Source organism: Prinia subflava, chromosome 3, assembly GCF_021018805.1.
Source record: "Prinia subflava isolate CZ2003 ecotype Zambia chromosome 3, Cam_Psub_1.2, whole genome shotgun sequence".
NCBI classification, from domain to species: Eukaryota; Metazoa; Chordata; class Aves; order Passeriformes; family Cisticolidae; genus Prinia; species Prinia subflava.
The window spans coordinates 17,320,621-17,337,918 of record NC_086249.1 but is presented as its reverse complement, the minus strand read 5'-3'; the positions used below and the strand labels follow the sequence as shown (position 1 = coordinate 17,337,918).

Here is a 17,298-nt window from a genome sequence, read left to right as displayed (position 1 = left end):
TTCCAGCCTGGCTCTTTGGGTTCTGGATTATCAGGTGTAAAACTCAGAGCTGTTTTGACTCATATTGTGCATATTGACATTGTGCAATATGGAGTTATAATATTATAATAGAATATAATAGAATATGTACAATATGAAGTTATACTATATATGTGCAATATGGACTTATAATATATATGGTGCATTGGAGCCCTGGATGTTGCCCTGCTGTCTTCCTCCCCTTGCCAGTGACTATGCCAGGCTCTTTCTCCTGCCACACTCTGCTAAGTTACATAAGGCACAGCAGGTTCTCCAAAGAGCATTAGTGCTGCTGCACTTCCTCTGTGTGACAGCTTCATTTCACGGTAGTGACAGCCACAGCAATTACAGTAAAACGCCCTGCAAGTCTTCCCTTCACAGCCTTTTCCTTGTGGATATAGAATGCTAAATTTCTCATATTTTCTAACTATTAATTTGATAATTTTCATTGTTTTCAGATAAAGGTGGTAGGGAGGTCTGCTGTTTAATTCAGTGAAATGCTTAGGGCACAGCTAACAAATCGGGTTGCTTAATTAAAGTTTGCTGGTTGCTTCTTGTTACCACCTGCACTGCACAGGCATGTTCCCACTGCTTCATGCACATGGCATGGAAGAGGGAGAGGGGTGAGGAATTCAGAAAATAAAATTACATCAAAATTAACAAGACTTCAAATGGTAACTAAGGGTGAATTACACCTTGTTGAGCTTATTTTTTGTGGGGATTTTCTTTGAATCCAGAGCCATAGAGAAATTTACATCTCCAATTTCTGTGTAACACAATACCTCTGTACATCTGGGTCTTCCTGCCAGATTTGTGTGCAGAGAATCAGGCTTCAGTCTGAGACAGAGGCTGTGCCTTATGCCTGGGCACATGCTCTGTGTGACAAAGGGTCTCAGTAAAGTAATAAACAAAGAAGAGCTCCAGATTTAATTCCTGTCCTACAGGCATGAAGAAGGGCAGCATCATTTATTCTCACTGAGTTGGCAGCAATGGCCACATAACAACAGATCCTTCAAGGTGCTGGGGGAAAACTGTTTGGCAGAACCAGGGGAAAGTGTACACAAAGCAAACAAGAGTAATTCAGCATGTCTTTCTCCACAGTGACATATAGGAGTTATATGGAAATAGCAGAGATAAGAGAGCCTTGCACAGCCTAATCTCTTTTTGTTGTGGAGACCAACAATATGAGGTAACATGAGGTGTATGTGTTAAGGCTCTAATTCAACTTTAGTCACTCACTATTTGTCTAGTGGTGTGTCTGCCTGTCTATGTAGCCCATCTGTCCTAGCACTCTTTCTTCAGTTCTCAACAGTGGCAGATCTTGGGAAAAGGCACAGGAATCTTTTGGGCTTGCCTAGTTCATAAAGGCTAGGGTGGGGCAAGCAGAGAAAGTTTCTCTTAAAGGAGATATGCCAATTCCCACATTACGTGCAGTTTAAATCCGCAGTTTAAAAAAGTGTGAAGGGCCTGATTTTTGAGTTTCTGCAAAGTATTTAGATTTTCAGGTGGCTCTTAAAAGACAGAGGTCTAGAAGCTTAGAAGCTTCCTTTTGACCTATTCATTCCATTTTCTAAATGAGGGCTGAGATTCCTACAGATTTGCTTGGCTGTAACAACTGAGGCTTTAAAAGGAGAAAAATGAGTCATTGATGGATATTTTTTTTAAATGAAAGAACTGACAGCATGATGTTCTGGGGTGAAGGAGAAAGAAGAGGCAAGGATGGCCACTGAGAATAGCTCAGTTGGTTAGAACATGGTGCTACTGATAGTGTCAAGGAGGTGGGTTCCTGTATGGACCACTCGCTTAAGAGTTGGAGTCAGTGATCCTTCCAACTCAGAATATTCTGTGAAATCAAGAGTGGAGCTCCTTAAGTTTCAGCTATGACACCAGGCATTTTGTGCCAAGGATTCTGGGCCGGGGGCTAACCTGGACCTCTCTTGGTTCTGCAGGCACCAGGCCAACCTGAGCCTTGATGCCGAGTGTCTCCTGCGTGGTGTGTCGGAGCTGGATTTGGTGACGGGGGGCACACCCTCCACCTTGCTGGTGCACGGAGCCCTCTCCTTCCCGCTGTGCCTGGACAGCTCCCAGCGCTGCCTCTTGGCTGCCGCTCGCTACGGCCGCGGCCGCGTGGTGGTGGCCACCCATGAGAGCCAACTGTCCTCCCCAAAGCTGGCCAGATTCCTGCTCAATGCCGTCTCCTGGCTGGATGCTGGCAGGAAGGGGCTGGTGGGGGTGGATCCCAGGCTCAAGAAGCTGTGCAGCCTCCTGGCTCAGGCAGAGGTGAAGTCACAGGTGTCACAGCTGGCGGGTGACATCAGCGTGTACTGCTGCACTTCCTACGGCGACAAAGAAGCCGAGAGAATCCACGCGTTCGTGGCAGAGGGAGGTGGTCTGCTGGTGGGGGGCCAGGCCTGGTACTGGGCTTCCCAGAACCGTGGCAAAGCCGCTGTGGCAAAATATCCTGGCAACACGATCCTGAACCGCTTTGGGCTGAGCATCCTGGGGCAGCCCGGCAAGGCAGCCAAGTACCCGCCCGTGGGGCCGGGGGAGCACTACCACTTTCGCAGGGCACTGCTGCTCTTCAGCACGCAGCTGCAGGGGCATCAGGAGCTCACGGAGCCCCTGAAGGGCTGGCTGCACCCTCTGACACAGGACTGCGCCGCTTTCCTGCACATCCCGGCCCAGGACTGCCCGGCGTATGCCTCGCTCCACCGCATCCTGGCCAAAGTGCTCAAGAGGACTGGGATCCCGCAGGTCAGCGGGCACTGCCCGGTCAAGAGCAACTCCAAAGAGGCAGTGCTTCTCTGCATGGCGACCGAGCTGTCCCTCACCATGACAGACAGCGCGGCCCTGGTGCAGAAATCTGCTGCTGGGGTGTGTGCCCACCCTGTCACTGTGGAAATCGATGGCACAAACTCAGGTGAGGAGTTCTCTCTCTCCCTCTCAAGGCATCCTGTTGCTGGGATCACTGAGGTGCCCGCCCTCAGTGTGCCTGTGTCTGTGTGCCTGAACACGGGCACAGATGTGCAATTGCACCACGGGCTTGAGAGGAGACTGAGCTCAGTGCAGTGCAGGCTCCTTTTGTGGCCAGCCCTGATCTCAGCACCTGAAACACCCCGTGGAAGTCCTGCTTCCTCCCTGTTGGTGCACAGGCACTGGCAGGGGAAGAACCCTCAACAGGTGGTACCACAGGGCACTTGCATGGCACAGTGGTTTTGGCAAGGAAACCTCTCTGAGAAACCTTGGACTCTACAGTGCAGGTTGCTGTTCCCTAGTTGTGCTGATACAGCCATCTATGGAGTCATCTTACAAAGAAGTGGGAGTTAGAAATGAAAGGTTGTGTGACCTAGGTAACTTCAGCCTGAGTTATAGCACAGTCCCACAGCTTGGTGTATCTGCACAATGGAGGGAAGATCTGATTTTGGGGGTGAAAACAAGAGGCTGGAAATATGGTGGTGACTTCTTGGGCTGACACCACCACTGAAGCCAAAGTATTGGGTAAATACACCATAAATTATTTGTCTAAGCTTAGGCCTTGTATCTGTACCAGCTTGCTGAGATTCCTGCTCACAACTGGTATGTTTAAACTCTGAGTTAAATTCCACTAGTAACTTTTATGCCCTGGACAGATTTTTTGATATTAGAGTATGATTTAGAGGAGTTGTTTCCAAATTGTTCTAATGAGATAAAGGAGGTTGTTCTGGAATGGCAATGTCTGAGTGTTGTGCAGAGAGAAAAGTTGTAGAATAACTTCTCACTGGTTTTAACACTAATGAATCAGGACAAAAGCAGAAAATATTCAAAATTTGTGCCATTTCAATAAATGAAAAAGAAAAAAACTATAGCAAACCCTGAGCACCATTTCAAAACTGACTTTGGTGCAAATTCAGCAAAACTGAGATGAACTGGTAACACATGGTGATATAATCTAATTTGCATTTTTCCTTGGATTAGCTTTTGCTTGACAAAACTGGTTCTGCTTTCCTGGATGACAGGAAAGGTTGTAAGTTGGGTGCTTAATGACAGTTCAACTCTTTTTAGGACTGCTGGTGTTTGGATTGAAATATGCCTAAGTAAACTTTTATGTCAGAACTAGGGAGTGGAATCTGCCTAATCAGTACAGTAGAGATGGATCAGTTTTGCACTGTAAATTCTGTAAATTGCAAGTGTTTAAAGAGATTTATGCTGAGGAGACTTGCATTTTCATGGGAAGACTGTCTAGAAATATGGTGAATTGTAGTGGTACCCTTCTTACAGGTACACCTAGCACAGAATGGTATCTTGAGGCTTTCTCATCACTTCAGTCAGCTAGAAATGACAATTCCTGTGGGCTCCAGTTTGTGCTGGACCAGTGACTAAGGAAAAATGTGATGCCACTGTCAGTCTATTATTTGGGAAATGTTTTATGACCATTAAAACTTCAATCATGTGATCCCACCATAGCTGGAACTTCTTATGAGATCTTTAGGATAAGAGGGTCTGGGTGAAGGAGGCATTGGGGTTTTGGCTTATTTTCTTTTTTTTTTTTCTTCTCATTTTTAGAAGATACTACTAAGCACATTTAAGCTTGGCATTTCCAGAAGTGTAAATCTGGATGGGCTTGCTTGCTAATGGTGTGATGATTTTGTTAATTTCTTTGAAACTGTATTTCTGACAAGTTGGGTAAATGCGAGATGGTTCTGTGAGTGTAGAGCAAGGGAAAAGGAAAGGATGGAAAATTATTCTCCTGTTGCAATTTGAAATCTCCAGGATCTGTAATAGTCTGGACAAAGAAGTGCTTGGTTGTTCAGGACTGTGTTCTCTTACGTTTTAGGAAAGACAGCCTGGAGGAGCACAGGGCTCTACCTCCCCGAAGGGCACACAGCAGTAATTTCGTGCCCTTGCCTGGTGGTCGGTGCTGGTCTGAAGGTAAACTCTCTCTGCTTGGCGTTGGTTTACACCGCTGTATTTGTCGGGTGAGTGCTCAAAAAGAGCACGAGAAGGGTTTTCTCCTTAATGGCTTTTTCCACCTTTCCCGCCCTTTCCTACTGCTGCCACCCTGTGGCACTTTAAATGCTTTGTCATTATTTCTTCACCTTGTGTCCTCACGCTTTTCTTTTTCTTCTTCCTCCCATTCTGTGTGCTGGTAGGATAATTAGGTGTGGCTGCTGCTTGAGGGCTCTTGGTTTTTGTTCTGTTACCATGCAAAAAAAAATGATCAAGGTGATTTTCAGGTCCAAGATAAGCACTTGGGCTCTTCTATGAACCAAACTTGATTCCATCTCTCCAGTTCTCTCTGAAATTCCTTTGACAGTGCTGTCACTACTGCTCATTTAGATGTATCCTGATATGGTAGGCACTGTTACTTGGGATCCCTTTCTCTGCAAAATACAAATACAAGATGCAAATGCTTACCTGCTTGGATATTTTTTGTAGTGACCTCCCTGCAGCTGAAGTGCAAAGTTAACTCAGGTGCTTCTGTCTGATCCTGCAGCCACATGGTGCCTGTTTTATTATAAGAGCTCTAAGGAAGAGGCACAATAAAAGAAGCCAGTCATGACCACATCTCTCCAAATCATGTTATAGGAAGTGACTCTGATGCTGGAGAAGGGTGGAGGGATGATCAATGCAAGTGCAGTGCAGTGGAAGAAGTCACTGTAGTACTCTGACCTGCTGGTGAAGGATGCAGTTCAGCCAGGATACTGGGAGTACAGCTGTAAGACTGAGATAGTGACAGCATGAACTTTACCTTTGCTTTTTACTGTGTTTACTGCCCCTGGTCACCACAGGCTGGAAACTTGACCTAGGCTGGAGTCAGAAGGCTGCTTCTGTGTGTATGCAGGGACAATACTGCAGTGGAGAGCTCCGTGGGTGCCGAGGTCAGTCTGCCAGGTGCCACTGGCACACCTTTGACCAGCTGTCCCTGCTCTTCTGCTTGCCAGGTGCAGGTTGGGTGTCACACGGATGACCTCTCTAAAGCCAAGGAGCTGAAGCGGGCGCCAGTGGTAATCCGCACCTGTGATGTTGCCTGCCAGAAACAATCAGTTTCCTGCCTCTGGGGCGGCCTCATTTACATCATAGTACCTGCAAAGAGCGTCCTGGGGAACGTGCCCATCACGGTGGAAGGGGCAGTCAGAGCTCCTTACTTCAAGCTTGGTAGGTTTGTTTACCTTGGTGCTTTTTGCCTGAGGGCTGCTCACAGATGGTGTTGTCCCAGTGACTGAAAGGAAAGATGGTCCTGTGCCCAGGAAGGTCTTAGAAATGCTTGGCTTCAGGAATACCGAGATTTATTTTCCTTACTATGTTGTTCTCTGGGATTCCCATTTTTCTAATAATTTTTAAAAAGAGTAGAAGGGAGGTCCCCAGGAATCAACATCCTGTCAGCCTCAGCTCTGTGCCTGGGAAGATCATGGAACAAACTCTCCTAGATGCTGTGCTAAGGCATGTGGAGGACAGGGAGGTGATATGGAACAGCCAGCACAGCTTCACCAAGGGCAAGTCTAAGAAAGATGGGGACAAACCCTTTAGCAGGACCTGTTGCAGTAGGACAAGGGGCAATGGGTTTAAACTAAAAGAGGATCGATTCAGACTATGTATAAGGAAGAAGTTTCTTACAATGAGGATGGTGGAACACTGAAACAATTTGCCTAAAGAGATGATAGATGCTTCATTCCTGGAAACATTCAAGGTCAAATTGGGCAAGGCTCTGAACAATGTGATCTAGCTGAAGATGTCCACCCTGCTCATAGCAAGAGGGTTGAAACAGATGACCTTTAAGATCCCTTCTATCCAAACTATTCCACAGTTCTATGAATCTCTGTGTCTGGGTAAGTCACTTAGTCACTCTGAGACTGCTACGTGGCTGGGAGTAGGTGCAAGAGCTTTCACAAAATGGGCAGGGCAGGGTTTGTCCACACCAACATTTCTTGGAGGCTGGAATTGTTATTTCTGATGGAAACCGTTGTGCTGGGGAGAGGGAGACTGATCTCTGCCACGGCAAAGCATGCTTTGTGCTCTGCCTGCTTTACTGTGCCCTCATGTGGCCATCTCTAGATGCTACAAGACATCACTGCTGAATTTCCAGCAGTGTTTCCAGCATCCTCTCCCTCTCCCTCTCCCTCTCCCTCTCCCTCTCCCTCTCCCTCTCCCTCTCCCTCTCCCTCTCCCTCTCCCTCTCCCTCTCCCTCTCCCTCTCCCTCTCCCTCTCCCTCTCCCTCTCCCTCTCCTCTCCATCAAACTGAACAGAACCAGAGTTGTTTTGTGAAACAGCAACTCTGCTGAACAAAAAGAAATGAGACACTGGAGAAACTTGATGCTTCTTGTTCTCTGATACAAAACAGGGACCTGTTCTTGCTGTGCTACTGTGTTATTTGCCAGTCCTTTTCTGTTTCCTACCTATTTAAGAGCCTGAGGAGGCTTCCCAAGTACAGATTGAGGACTGGCTATTTAACAGCCACCACCTGTGGTCATGCAACTGCCACATGCTGTTCTCCAAGAAATTTTGATGACCTGGTCTCTGAGCTTGACCTCTGTGAGCATGCTCAAAAGTCAGAACTGTGCTTAACTGATTTTCTGTGTTGTTGCTGTAGGGGAGACCTGTGAAAGGCAGTGGGAGGCCTGCATCAGGCACTACCCTGCTCCCTGGGCAGAGCTGGCTGTCGAGAGCCTCATCCTGACGGTGCCTTCAGCCAGCATCCGCCACATGGAGAACCCACGGCCGCTGCTGACCCTGTGGAACAAGATCATGGAGGCCATAAGCAACTTGGCAGCCGTACCAGCAAAATTCCCAAGGCCAGAGAGGATCGTAACAGATGTCCAGATCTCATACGGTAGGCACATTGCCATATGGCCTTCTCCAGGGCTAACAGGCAAGTGGCCTCCAGCAGCAGTGTCTGTTCCTTCAAGGTTATTTTGCTAAAACCAGACCGGGAACATATGTGAGGTGTTAAATGACTGTGACCCTTGCATAATTGTGAGCTACTCCGTCAGGGTGGAAATGGGGTAAGGCAGGGCTCGAAAAACATACTGATCTTTCCAGATGCCTCCCTGCTCTCAAAACTGGTGGTGTCTCCTCAGCTGTTCTCCTGTTGGGGTGTGTTAAGATGCAGATCTGCTGACTGCAGTGGCTTTAGCTCACATGTAGTTATTCACTTTCCCTCCTGAAAGGACTGCAGAGCCAGTACAGCTGGGAAGCAGTGACCTGATTTCTATTTTTTTCTCTGGCTCAGCCACAGGACTGTTCTCATGTGTTCAGTGACAACTTTTAAATCTCTGTGCCTACTTGCTGGAGGTGGACTCTACAAGGGTTGTTGTGGGCAAAGCTTAGCATGAAAAGATGTGTGCCTGAGACGATGGCAGTGTGGAAGCAGATCCAGTATTGCTTCAAAGCCCAGGAGTGTGTATTTTTACGGGTGATGTTACCCCATTCCAGCTTTTCCAGTTATGAACTGAGTTCCTTTGATCAAGAATCAAATTATATAGTAAACATCGGACTTTGCAATGAAAATTTTGCTCAGGTGTTTTTCAAAATAAACTGGTTAAATTCGTCATACCACAATGAAACAAGGGCTTGGCAGGAACCCTGATGCCCTAAACTTTTGCTAAGCTGCAGTGGAAAGAATTTGTGGCACATCTTTGAAGTGTTAGGTTCTTCTATGCTGAGCAAATGCCAGTTAAAAATATCGTAGTCTACAGGCATAAAATTTCTTTTGGCTTGGGTGGGCTAAATGCTTTCACTCACATTTCTGGATCTGAATTTTTTTGGGTGCTAGTGATTGCTAATTGCATATATCTCTCTTACTAGAAAAGAGGAAGCTCAAGATCTTCCCTAATTCCTGCAGAAACTAGTTCCAGGCCATTCATGTTCATGTCCACCAGTTCCTGCAGGAAGGGGATTGCCATTCCTGTCCATTCACCAGGCTCCCTCCATGCAAAGGGCTGCTTATCCCCTGCTACAACAGGTGTTTGAATTTGGGGGCGTTGCTCTTGCATGAAGTTTTGGGATTCTTCAAGGAGGACCAGTTAGGGAAGAAGACACCAAGGAGGCAAGGAGTAAAATCCCTTGCAGTGTATGTTTCTTGCCTAGCAGCCTGCTGGGAAGTTCTTTATGGAATAGCTATCCTGCAAGGTTAAGAACAGGCTTAAGTATGACAGGTTTTGTAGCCCTTAAGCATGACAAACTGTTTTCCACGTGTCTCATCCACACCAGTGACCACTGGAGTGCAGGCCTGCAGTACCCACACTCCACACAGGAGCACTCAAGGAGTGCCATGGTGCTGAATCTCACATTATTGCATGGTTGGTGTCGACTGTGCTCAGCCTGTGGGAGTTCAGGTGTGTTCTGGGCAATGGTCAGGCTTTTCTCCACATCCTAAAACCTCAACCTCAGTCCAACCACGAGTATACATTCATATATAAAAAGGGAAAGCAGGCAAAACTGCACTTAACTGACAGTTCAGTCCTACCTTTACTTGTTTGACTGTTGTAAGGGTGACTACCTGCTAGGGTAAAACTTGATGTATGTCCTTACATCACACTGGGAAAAGTTGGTCATTTATAGTGATAAAAAAGTGTTATTTGTGAGATGGAGGAAAGGCACTAGAGAAATGAAAAAAATACAGTAATCATTTACATCTAAGAAGCACTGAGGTGAGCACCTAATGATGTGTTGCTACCTGTCTCTCCTGCAGGCTGGATGCATGCTGGCTACCCCATCATGGGCCACCTGGACTCAGTGAAGGAGATGTTGGACGTGGAGCACATGAGAACGTCTGGTCTTTGGGGTCCCATCCATGAGCTGGGACACAATCAACAGCAGCAGGCATGGGAGTTTCCCCCTCACACCACAGAGGCCACGTGCAACCTCTGGTCTGTCTATGTTCACGAGGAGGTGCTGGGCATTCCCAGGCATCAGGCCCATAAGGCGCTCAAGCCGCAGTGCCGGAAGGAAAGGACCAAAGACTATCTGAAGAAAGGTGCTCAGCTAAAGGACTGGAACATGTGGACTGCTCTGGAGACATACCTGCAGGTAACAGGGAAAAGTGTGTGTGTGTTCATGGTGCAGTCACTGAAGCCTCTGTCACAGGCATGTCTGTAGCCTGGTGACTGAAGCCTTGTAAGCATTTGATTACTGTCAGCATTTATCTTGGGCCCAGAAAGCACCTGAGAGGTAAACAGGCAGAGTTCCTAAAGCTGATTTCTCCTGAAAACCTTCCTTTGCCAGACCTGGGCTTAGCCACTCAGGGAGATAGCTCAGTGCAATGTTTCTGAAAGAAGAGAAACAGGAACTGCTGCTTGTTATACAACATGGGAAAAGCAGGATCAAATTTGGGCAGAGCTCTTTAATCCACAGCAGATTTCCTGTGGGACAGTGGGCTAGTTGTCAAAAAAACCTCGGCATTGTGAAGTGTCTAGAAGAGCCAGGCTTTGAACAGTCTCCTGGTGAGTTACATGGCCTTTTAAAAACCGTAGAGAGAGGAGGGTGTTCACATCATCCAGTACACTGAGGGGAGCCAGTGTAGTCCATCAAGTGGCAAAAGGATGGGCTCAGCCTATCCTCCTGCATACAGAACTGGATCCCTCACTGTGGCTGAGACTCTAGAACATGAACCCTGTCCTAGATTTAAGTCCATTCTCTCAGGAAGCATGAAAGAGAGATTTCCTCCTTTCCCTTAATCCTCCTAGAAACAATTAGCCTAATGAAGAGAGCACTCAACCTCGTTTTAACTGAGGACTGCAAAGCAGATGTCCATTATGATGGCTTAAGCTACTGACTGGTGTGAGTTCAGTATCCTTCAGCTCCCTTGTCTGGGAGCTCTCACGCTCTATATGAGGAAAAGAACATTTACTGGAGGAGTATTGATCCTGACTTTTCCACATCCCAGAGAGGCATCTGAATTGTCAAGCTGAAGAGTCATCCTCTGGGTTTTTTTGATGCAATGTATAACAAAGTATTTATACAGAGGGGAACAAAAATATTTATACAGAGGGTTTTAAGAGGAGAAGTTTTCCTACAATACCTTACCAGTTTGGCCACTGCCTGACCTGTGCTTGTAGACTGGGATGTCTCATCTCCTGTCTGGTTACTAACAGACTGCTGGAATAAATGTGGCATGAAAGAACAGTTCTAATTCTGCAGCAGCAGTTTTTCTGTATGAACTCCTTTTATTCTTATTCTTAGGCAAAGCATACCCTGTTCATAATCTCTCCTCATTTTTTCAATACTTGTTGTTCTCCTGTGCTCCTTCTCTCTAGCTATTCTAGAGTGTCAGTGTCCCTTCTGATACTGTTTTCACTGTCCCAAAGCAGCAGCTTTGGTTGCTGACACTTCTGGCTACTCCCAATGTATCTTTGATCTCTGTTTGTTTTGGGAGATCAGTGTAATGGGAAGGTATTTTTCTGTACTTTACTGCTGTTAGTTATGCTCTGAAGCCTGAAAGTTGGATGCTTTCATCTAAATTTACATTCATTCTAAAAGACACTGCAGAGACCTATGGAATTTTCTATGTGTGTAACACAGGAATAGTGCCAGTGAAATGACAGCTTAATTGTTTTTACACTGTATTCTTTGTCATCAGTTGCAGGAAGGGTTTGGTTGGGACCCCTTCACCCACCTCTTCTCTGACTACCAGAAAATGTCCACGATCCCAAAAGACAACACTTCTAAGATGAACTTGTGGGCACAGAAGTTTTCTCAGCAGGTGAATAAGAATTTGGCTCCATTCTTTACAGCCTGGGGATGGCCTATCAAGAAAGAGCTCTCTGTGCAACTGTCCTCCCTACCCAGCTGGGAACAGGATCCAATGAGATCCTATAGACCATAAAGGAAAACTGCCTAAGTCTTGGTTTTCATACTAGCTATGGCCTATCTTTTTCTCCTTGTGTGCTACATGATAGCTCACTATGTGCTTGGATTTATGCTGATTTCTTCAGCTTCTTGCTGCCAGTGGAGGCCAACCCCAACAGAAATTCAACAGGGATCAGCAGATCAGCAACCACCTAAGCTATCTTCTGAAGGGTTAAATAATCAATGAGCTTTGTTCTGGGTTCTTCACCTCAGGAAGAATGTAATTCTGAGTTGAATCAGGTCCTACAGGACCTTTCTCTGATGAAATGAAAATTTTCTGGGTAGAGCAGTCCCTGGACCAGTTTCAAGAACTTTACCATGGGAAAAGAGATCTTTAAAGCAAATAGTAGCCTCCACAATGTTGCATTTTTAAATTGTAATCTCAGTAACATGAGATTTTCACAATTATTTTTATTACCCTAAAATCCCTAATTTTTAATTCCTCTAATTATGCAGAACGTCCACACCAGTTGTGAAAGTGGCCTTACAATGCTTATCTACAGGCTATATAATGCATAGTCAGACTGAAATGCTGTAGATTTCTTCCTGCATTCCATTCTCTGTGTGACCCAAAGCCCATCTTTATATGAACAAGTCAATTACAAGTTGTAGCAGTCCTTCAGCCATAGCCTGACAGCAAGATACATGCCAATGAAGATGAGAGGGTGGAAACAGAGAGGTGACTTGACTGTAGTCAGTAATGATTTAACTTGTGGACTCATCAAAGGTTAAAATACAGGCACTGACCTGGCAGCCTGTGGGAGCAGAGAGAAGGAAGACAACAGTTCATCAAGACAGAGGACCAGCCTTTTCAAGGTGCAACAAAAGTTCATGTTACTCCCAGCTCTTTCATAATTGCTCAGTTGTTATGGGTTCTGGCAAGCATGTTAATGCTTAGCCTAAGAGCTCACTAGTCCCAGCCTATTCCTTATGTATCAGTAATAAATAAAAAATATCACTGTAGACTCGCAGGTTTTGTATGTGTCCTATTTTCATGTCTCCATGCCAGCAAAAAAAAAGGTCTAAATAGAAATGACCTACATAGACGTGACCTTGCTGGTAAAGTTGTTCAAAGCTTTAAAAAACCACCACGGAAGTCTCTAGTCTGTGGTGTGGCCATCATATATATCATAGTGCCAAAGGAGAGCACATTAGGCCACACATCAGACACAGTTAAAGAGGCTGTGCAGCCTCCATTCTTCAGGCTTGTAAGTGGTCCCAAAACCTAAATGTAGCAGGGGAATAAAGTGGCATTTCTGCATTTATGGCTTACCCATATTTTCTTGATTTTCTGGAGGTTTTCTTTTTTGTGGTCATGTGTGTAGAAAATGTCAAAATACGTGATGTCTAAGGAAAGTTCTTGCATTAAGCTTCACATTTCTTATCCCAGAAAGTATGTTGATAAGACCTTCAATTAGGAATTAATCTCTTTCCATGTTCCCAGTATAAGCATGTCTCAGACACCTTTAAAGTGGCTTGATATTAAAAACTGAATATCATCACCTTGCAGCAGCAGGCAATTTGGGGTCACCAAAGATGACTGGAGCCCTTGCCAGCATACCAGGATCTCCCTGTGATTCAGCAAAACACAGTTACATCCAGATTAATTTATTGTTTCTGAGGCCATGCAAAGGGGTTTACCTGTGGTGATTCTCCTCTTTGTCCACATTTAAAAGTTCTTTCTAAATTGGCTGCCTTTTTTCACCTGCATGCTGGACTGGGGGGAACTGACATCTCTGCCTGGTGCTGAACCATCTGTCAGTACCGGTGCCCTGGGCTGAGCTGGCCACCAGGACATCATCGTGACAGCACCAGCTGCTGATGTACACCACATGGGCAACCCAGAGAGTCTGCTCCCCGTCTGCATCAAGATGGTGAATGCAATTGCCAGGCCGGCAGCCCTCCCAGCAACTTTTCCAAGGCCAGAAAGGATGGTGGCAGATGTCCAGATAGCTCATGACAGGTATAGTAACTAGGACATTTTGTCTGTATCTGTGATGGATATTTGTTAGGGAAATACACAAGGCAGTAATGCTATCACAAGACCACGGAATCCTCAAATCAGCACACCAATTCCACCATGTCCAAGAAGACTGCTGGAGGGAGTAAGAATGTTCTGCGAATGTCAACAGCTTGCATGCAAAAGTAACATATTCTGCTGCTGCATTTGACACTGTAAAACCCAGTGAGGGGAGGCTGGCCACCAAAGGACATGTGTACCGTGATACGTTGATCTTGCTGCTGTGGGAGTGAAGTTATGCTGATTGCAGCAGAAAGAGGGAAGCACAGGTAGCTGGTTTAGGTGGGACAAAGGAGATTTTGGAACTTGAGTTAAGGCATGCAACAGTCACACAGGCAGCCGACTACGTAATAAGACCTGGTGTTAGCACGCATAGGATTGGTTCCATCAGTGGGGCAGTGAGCGCAGTGGTAGGGGGAAGAGTTGGTGGTAAGCAGCATTTTGCTGTCTGTCATTTAAAAAATCTGCTGTTCAAAGACAATTCATTAGGCCAGTGGAACTGAAGTTTGTTATGAGTGATGAGGAGGCTCCTGAAGGCCAAGTCTCAGCATTATTTTCAATTAGTCTTTGTTGAAGTATTGCACTTTTATCAGTAGGATTGGCAGGTTATTTCGGGTCTACTTGACTGCAGCACTAGAGGCACTTTCTACCACTTGAATTGATAAATTTGTCACCTGCCCAGGCCACCACTCAGTAACTCACATCTCTAGCAGCTTGACTCACATGGTGTATCTGCTGTCAGTCAAGTAGAACTGATTCAAGAGAGGCTGGCCCAAGTGTAAACACTGGCACAGGTTGCCCAGAGCCAGAGGTGGTTGATGCCCCATCCCTGGCAACATTCAAGATCAGGATGGATGGGACTCTGAGCAACTTGATCTGATGAAGATGTTCCTGCTCAATGCAGGGGAGTTGGACTAGATGACACTGAAGGTCCCTTTCAATCCAAACCATTCCATGATTCCATGAAAAGTGAGTGTTGTGTTTCCATACTGCATTTGCTCCTCCATGCATGTCTCTATGTTAGAAGGATTTTATTAATCAATCATTCCATCTGGCCTCGTACAGCTCTTAATCCAACAGTGAAGTTATAACCTGTCAGTGGCTCTGCAACAATTGTGTTGAGGTTACATATCAGTTGCTTCTGGATTGATTTACGTGGCTCCTTCTCATAAGACAACCAGCCCTTTGCACAGACACTGCAGATCCTGGGCACAGATCCAGGCAGCACTGCCCACCAGAGGCCATGCTGGTGGAACCCAACATATAAAACTCTTCCTGCCTCTCTCAGCCCTGCTGAAACAGGGAAAGTGTAGCACCATTTCAAAGATGTGAATGGCTCTGTATCCCTCCTGCACTACTTTGGAGCTATAAGGAACCAGTTCAGCCTGTTGAATTGTCCCTGAAGGAAAAATAACCAAAGATTTCAAAATCCTACAAAAAGCTACCAGAACATGACTTTTAAAGCTGTTGTGGTTGTCAGCAATACTGAGGAGCTCATGGAAGATGCTAAGGAGTACAGGAAGTTTGTCTTTTCTGAAAAAAGAGGCTTTTTACAAACATCATGAAAACCAGCAAAACTGGAACCAAAGCAATGACAAATACATCAAAGAAGTGATGGTGGTCATCAGCAGCAAATTCTGCCTGCAGCTGAAGTGAGCTGTGGAATAGTACTGAATAGTAAAGAGCCACTTTACTAAAAACTAAAACTGACAAGAATCTGCCTTCCCAAAAACCCCAACAAAATACAATAAATCCCAGTTCACGATTTGCTTTGTGGTACAACAGACACTGCCAGGGCACAGTGGAGGCAGCTGCTGCGCGAGGGTTGGTGGCCAGGAGCCAGCTGCAGGCAGCAGGACAGCTGGGGACCAGCCACGTGCCCTGAGTGGGGCAAGCAGGGCACACCTGGCACAACATCCAGGGTCCAGATTGCTAGGCAAGTCTTCAGGGATGAGGAAGGTCTGAGGTCAAGCACAGAAATCAGTCCTCAGGTCAGTGTTTAGTCCAGTGATGGTGACCAAGGTCAGACATATTCCAGAGGTTGCCAGGTGGCCCATTGTGATGAGGCATATCTGAAATCAAGTGTGGAAGTCAGACCATGGTTCTGCAGGCAAATTAAGCTTCCAACACATTTACAGATTTATTATCTTGATCCAGGGAAGCTTCTTTTCTTTCCTCACTTCCTGCAACCATTCAATCCCTACCCCAGATCATCTCACTCTGTTGGTCTCCAGCACTGTGTACATGTGCCAGCTCACAGGATTCCACGAATCAGCATGAGTCAGTGCTGTCTCCGAATAGCACACTTCAGCAGGAAAACCAGAGCTTCTGGGAAAAGTTTTTGAAGCAGTCCTTGGAAAATGTGCTTGTTTTGAATCATTTGTGATCTCAGCACACTGCAAGGCTCATTGATTTGTGGAATGCACCGGTTTGAAATGTAATAGTGAACCACAGGCTTTGGGCAGTACCAGAGATGACTTCTGATCACTGAAAATTGTTATTTTTCTTTTTCTTTTTTCCCTTCTACTACATTCAAGCCAGTCTTTCAGTGTTGTGCTGCAATACTTCATTCAGCAGCAACCAGCGTTAATTGACAGTACAAATATCAACTGTGCAGAGTCTCTAGGCAGGGACCATGCATTTTGTGCTGTGAGAGTCTTATGTATTGTAAGCATGAAGAGATATTTTAAATATGCATACTTACAAGCAGGGAGAGGTGGGCTGATATTTTTTATCAGTCTTGTTTTGAAAAGTTGTAACAGTTGGAAAAAAATAGGAATCAAGCCTGTGAACAAAGCCCTGGCCTTCAGGATGAAGAGCATTTATATAAGTACTTGATTTTTTTTTGTGTGAATATTAGAAAGATGAGTTTGTTGAATAATCTGATGGTGTTAAAGGTTCTTTTGTTCTTCAGTAGGCATTTAGAACTTTAGGATTAGCTACACTTAAAAAAAAAAGATAAATGCCCTGTGAAAAGATCAGTAACTGAATTTAATACAAGATTTTGTTAAGAATGCAGGTAAAATAATTCTAAACTTCCATACATGTATTTTGTACTGTGTCATTGTGATTCATAGTTGCAAGAGGCCTTTGTACAGGAAGCCTTCACTGAGATATTTTCTGAACATCAAAATATGATTGAGCTGATGACCAGATGAAGATGACTCAAAAATGATTCTGAAGGCAGAAAGGTTTTCATATCTGGTCAGGAGGAATTTGACCCCTTTCTTTAAGGTTTGGGGATATCCAGTCTGGGTGAACCCTTCTCAGCAGCTGGCTGTTTCTTTCCTCATCTGGTCAGATGATCCCATGAAGCAATATATCTCCTAAGCAGGTTTTGACTCATGAAAATGTGATTGTCTGTCATGAAAGCAGTGCTCTGCAGTAGTTTTAAATGGTCTCTGAATGGTGCGGTGTTCTAATGGATCTGAATGAA

General features: G+C 45.5%; 1 protein-coding gene across 3 annotated transcripts in view; it reads left to right on the top strand.

The window, feature by feature from the left end:
• Window positions 1-17,298, top strand: part of TCAF2 (TRPM8 channel associated factor 2) — a 29,635-nt gene that overhangs the window by 10,957 nt on the left and 1,380 nt on the right. For 2 of the 3 annotated variants that reach the window (XM_063394087.1, XM_063394088.1), the window contains 7 exons: window positions 1,968-2,938; window positions 4,832-4,926; window positions 5,940-6,153; window positions 7,587-7,826; window positions 9,687-10,024; window positions 11,574-11,696; window positions 12,570-12,805. In XM_063394087.1, the coding sequence (XP_063250157.1) occupies window positions 1,968-2,938; window positions 4,832-4,926; window positions 5,940-6,153; window positions 7,587-7,826; window positions 9,687-10,024; window positions 11,574-11,696; window positions 12,570-12,740 (2,152 nt within the window). In that variant the 3' untranslated portion in view covers window positions 12,741-12,805. Of the gene's footprint in view, window positions 1-1,967; window positions 2,939-4,831; window positions 4,927-5,939; window positions 6,154-7,586; window positions 7,827-9,686; window positions 10,025-11,573; window positions 11,697-12,569; window positions 12,806-17,298 lie in introns of those variants that run through there. The other variant, XM_063394089.1, reaches the window with a different exon arrangement.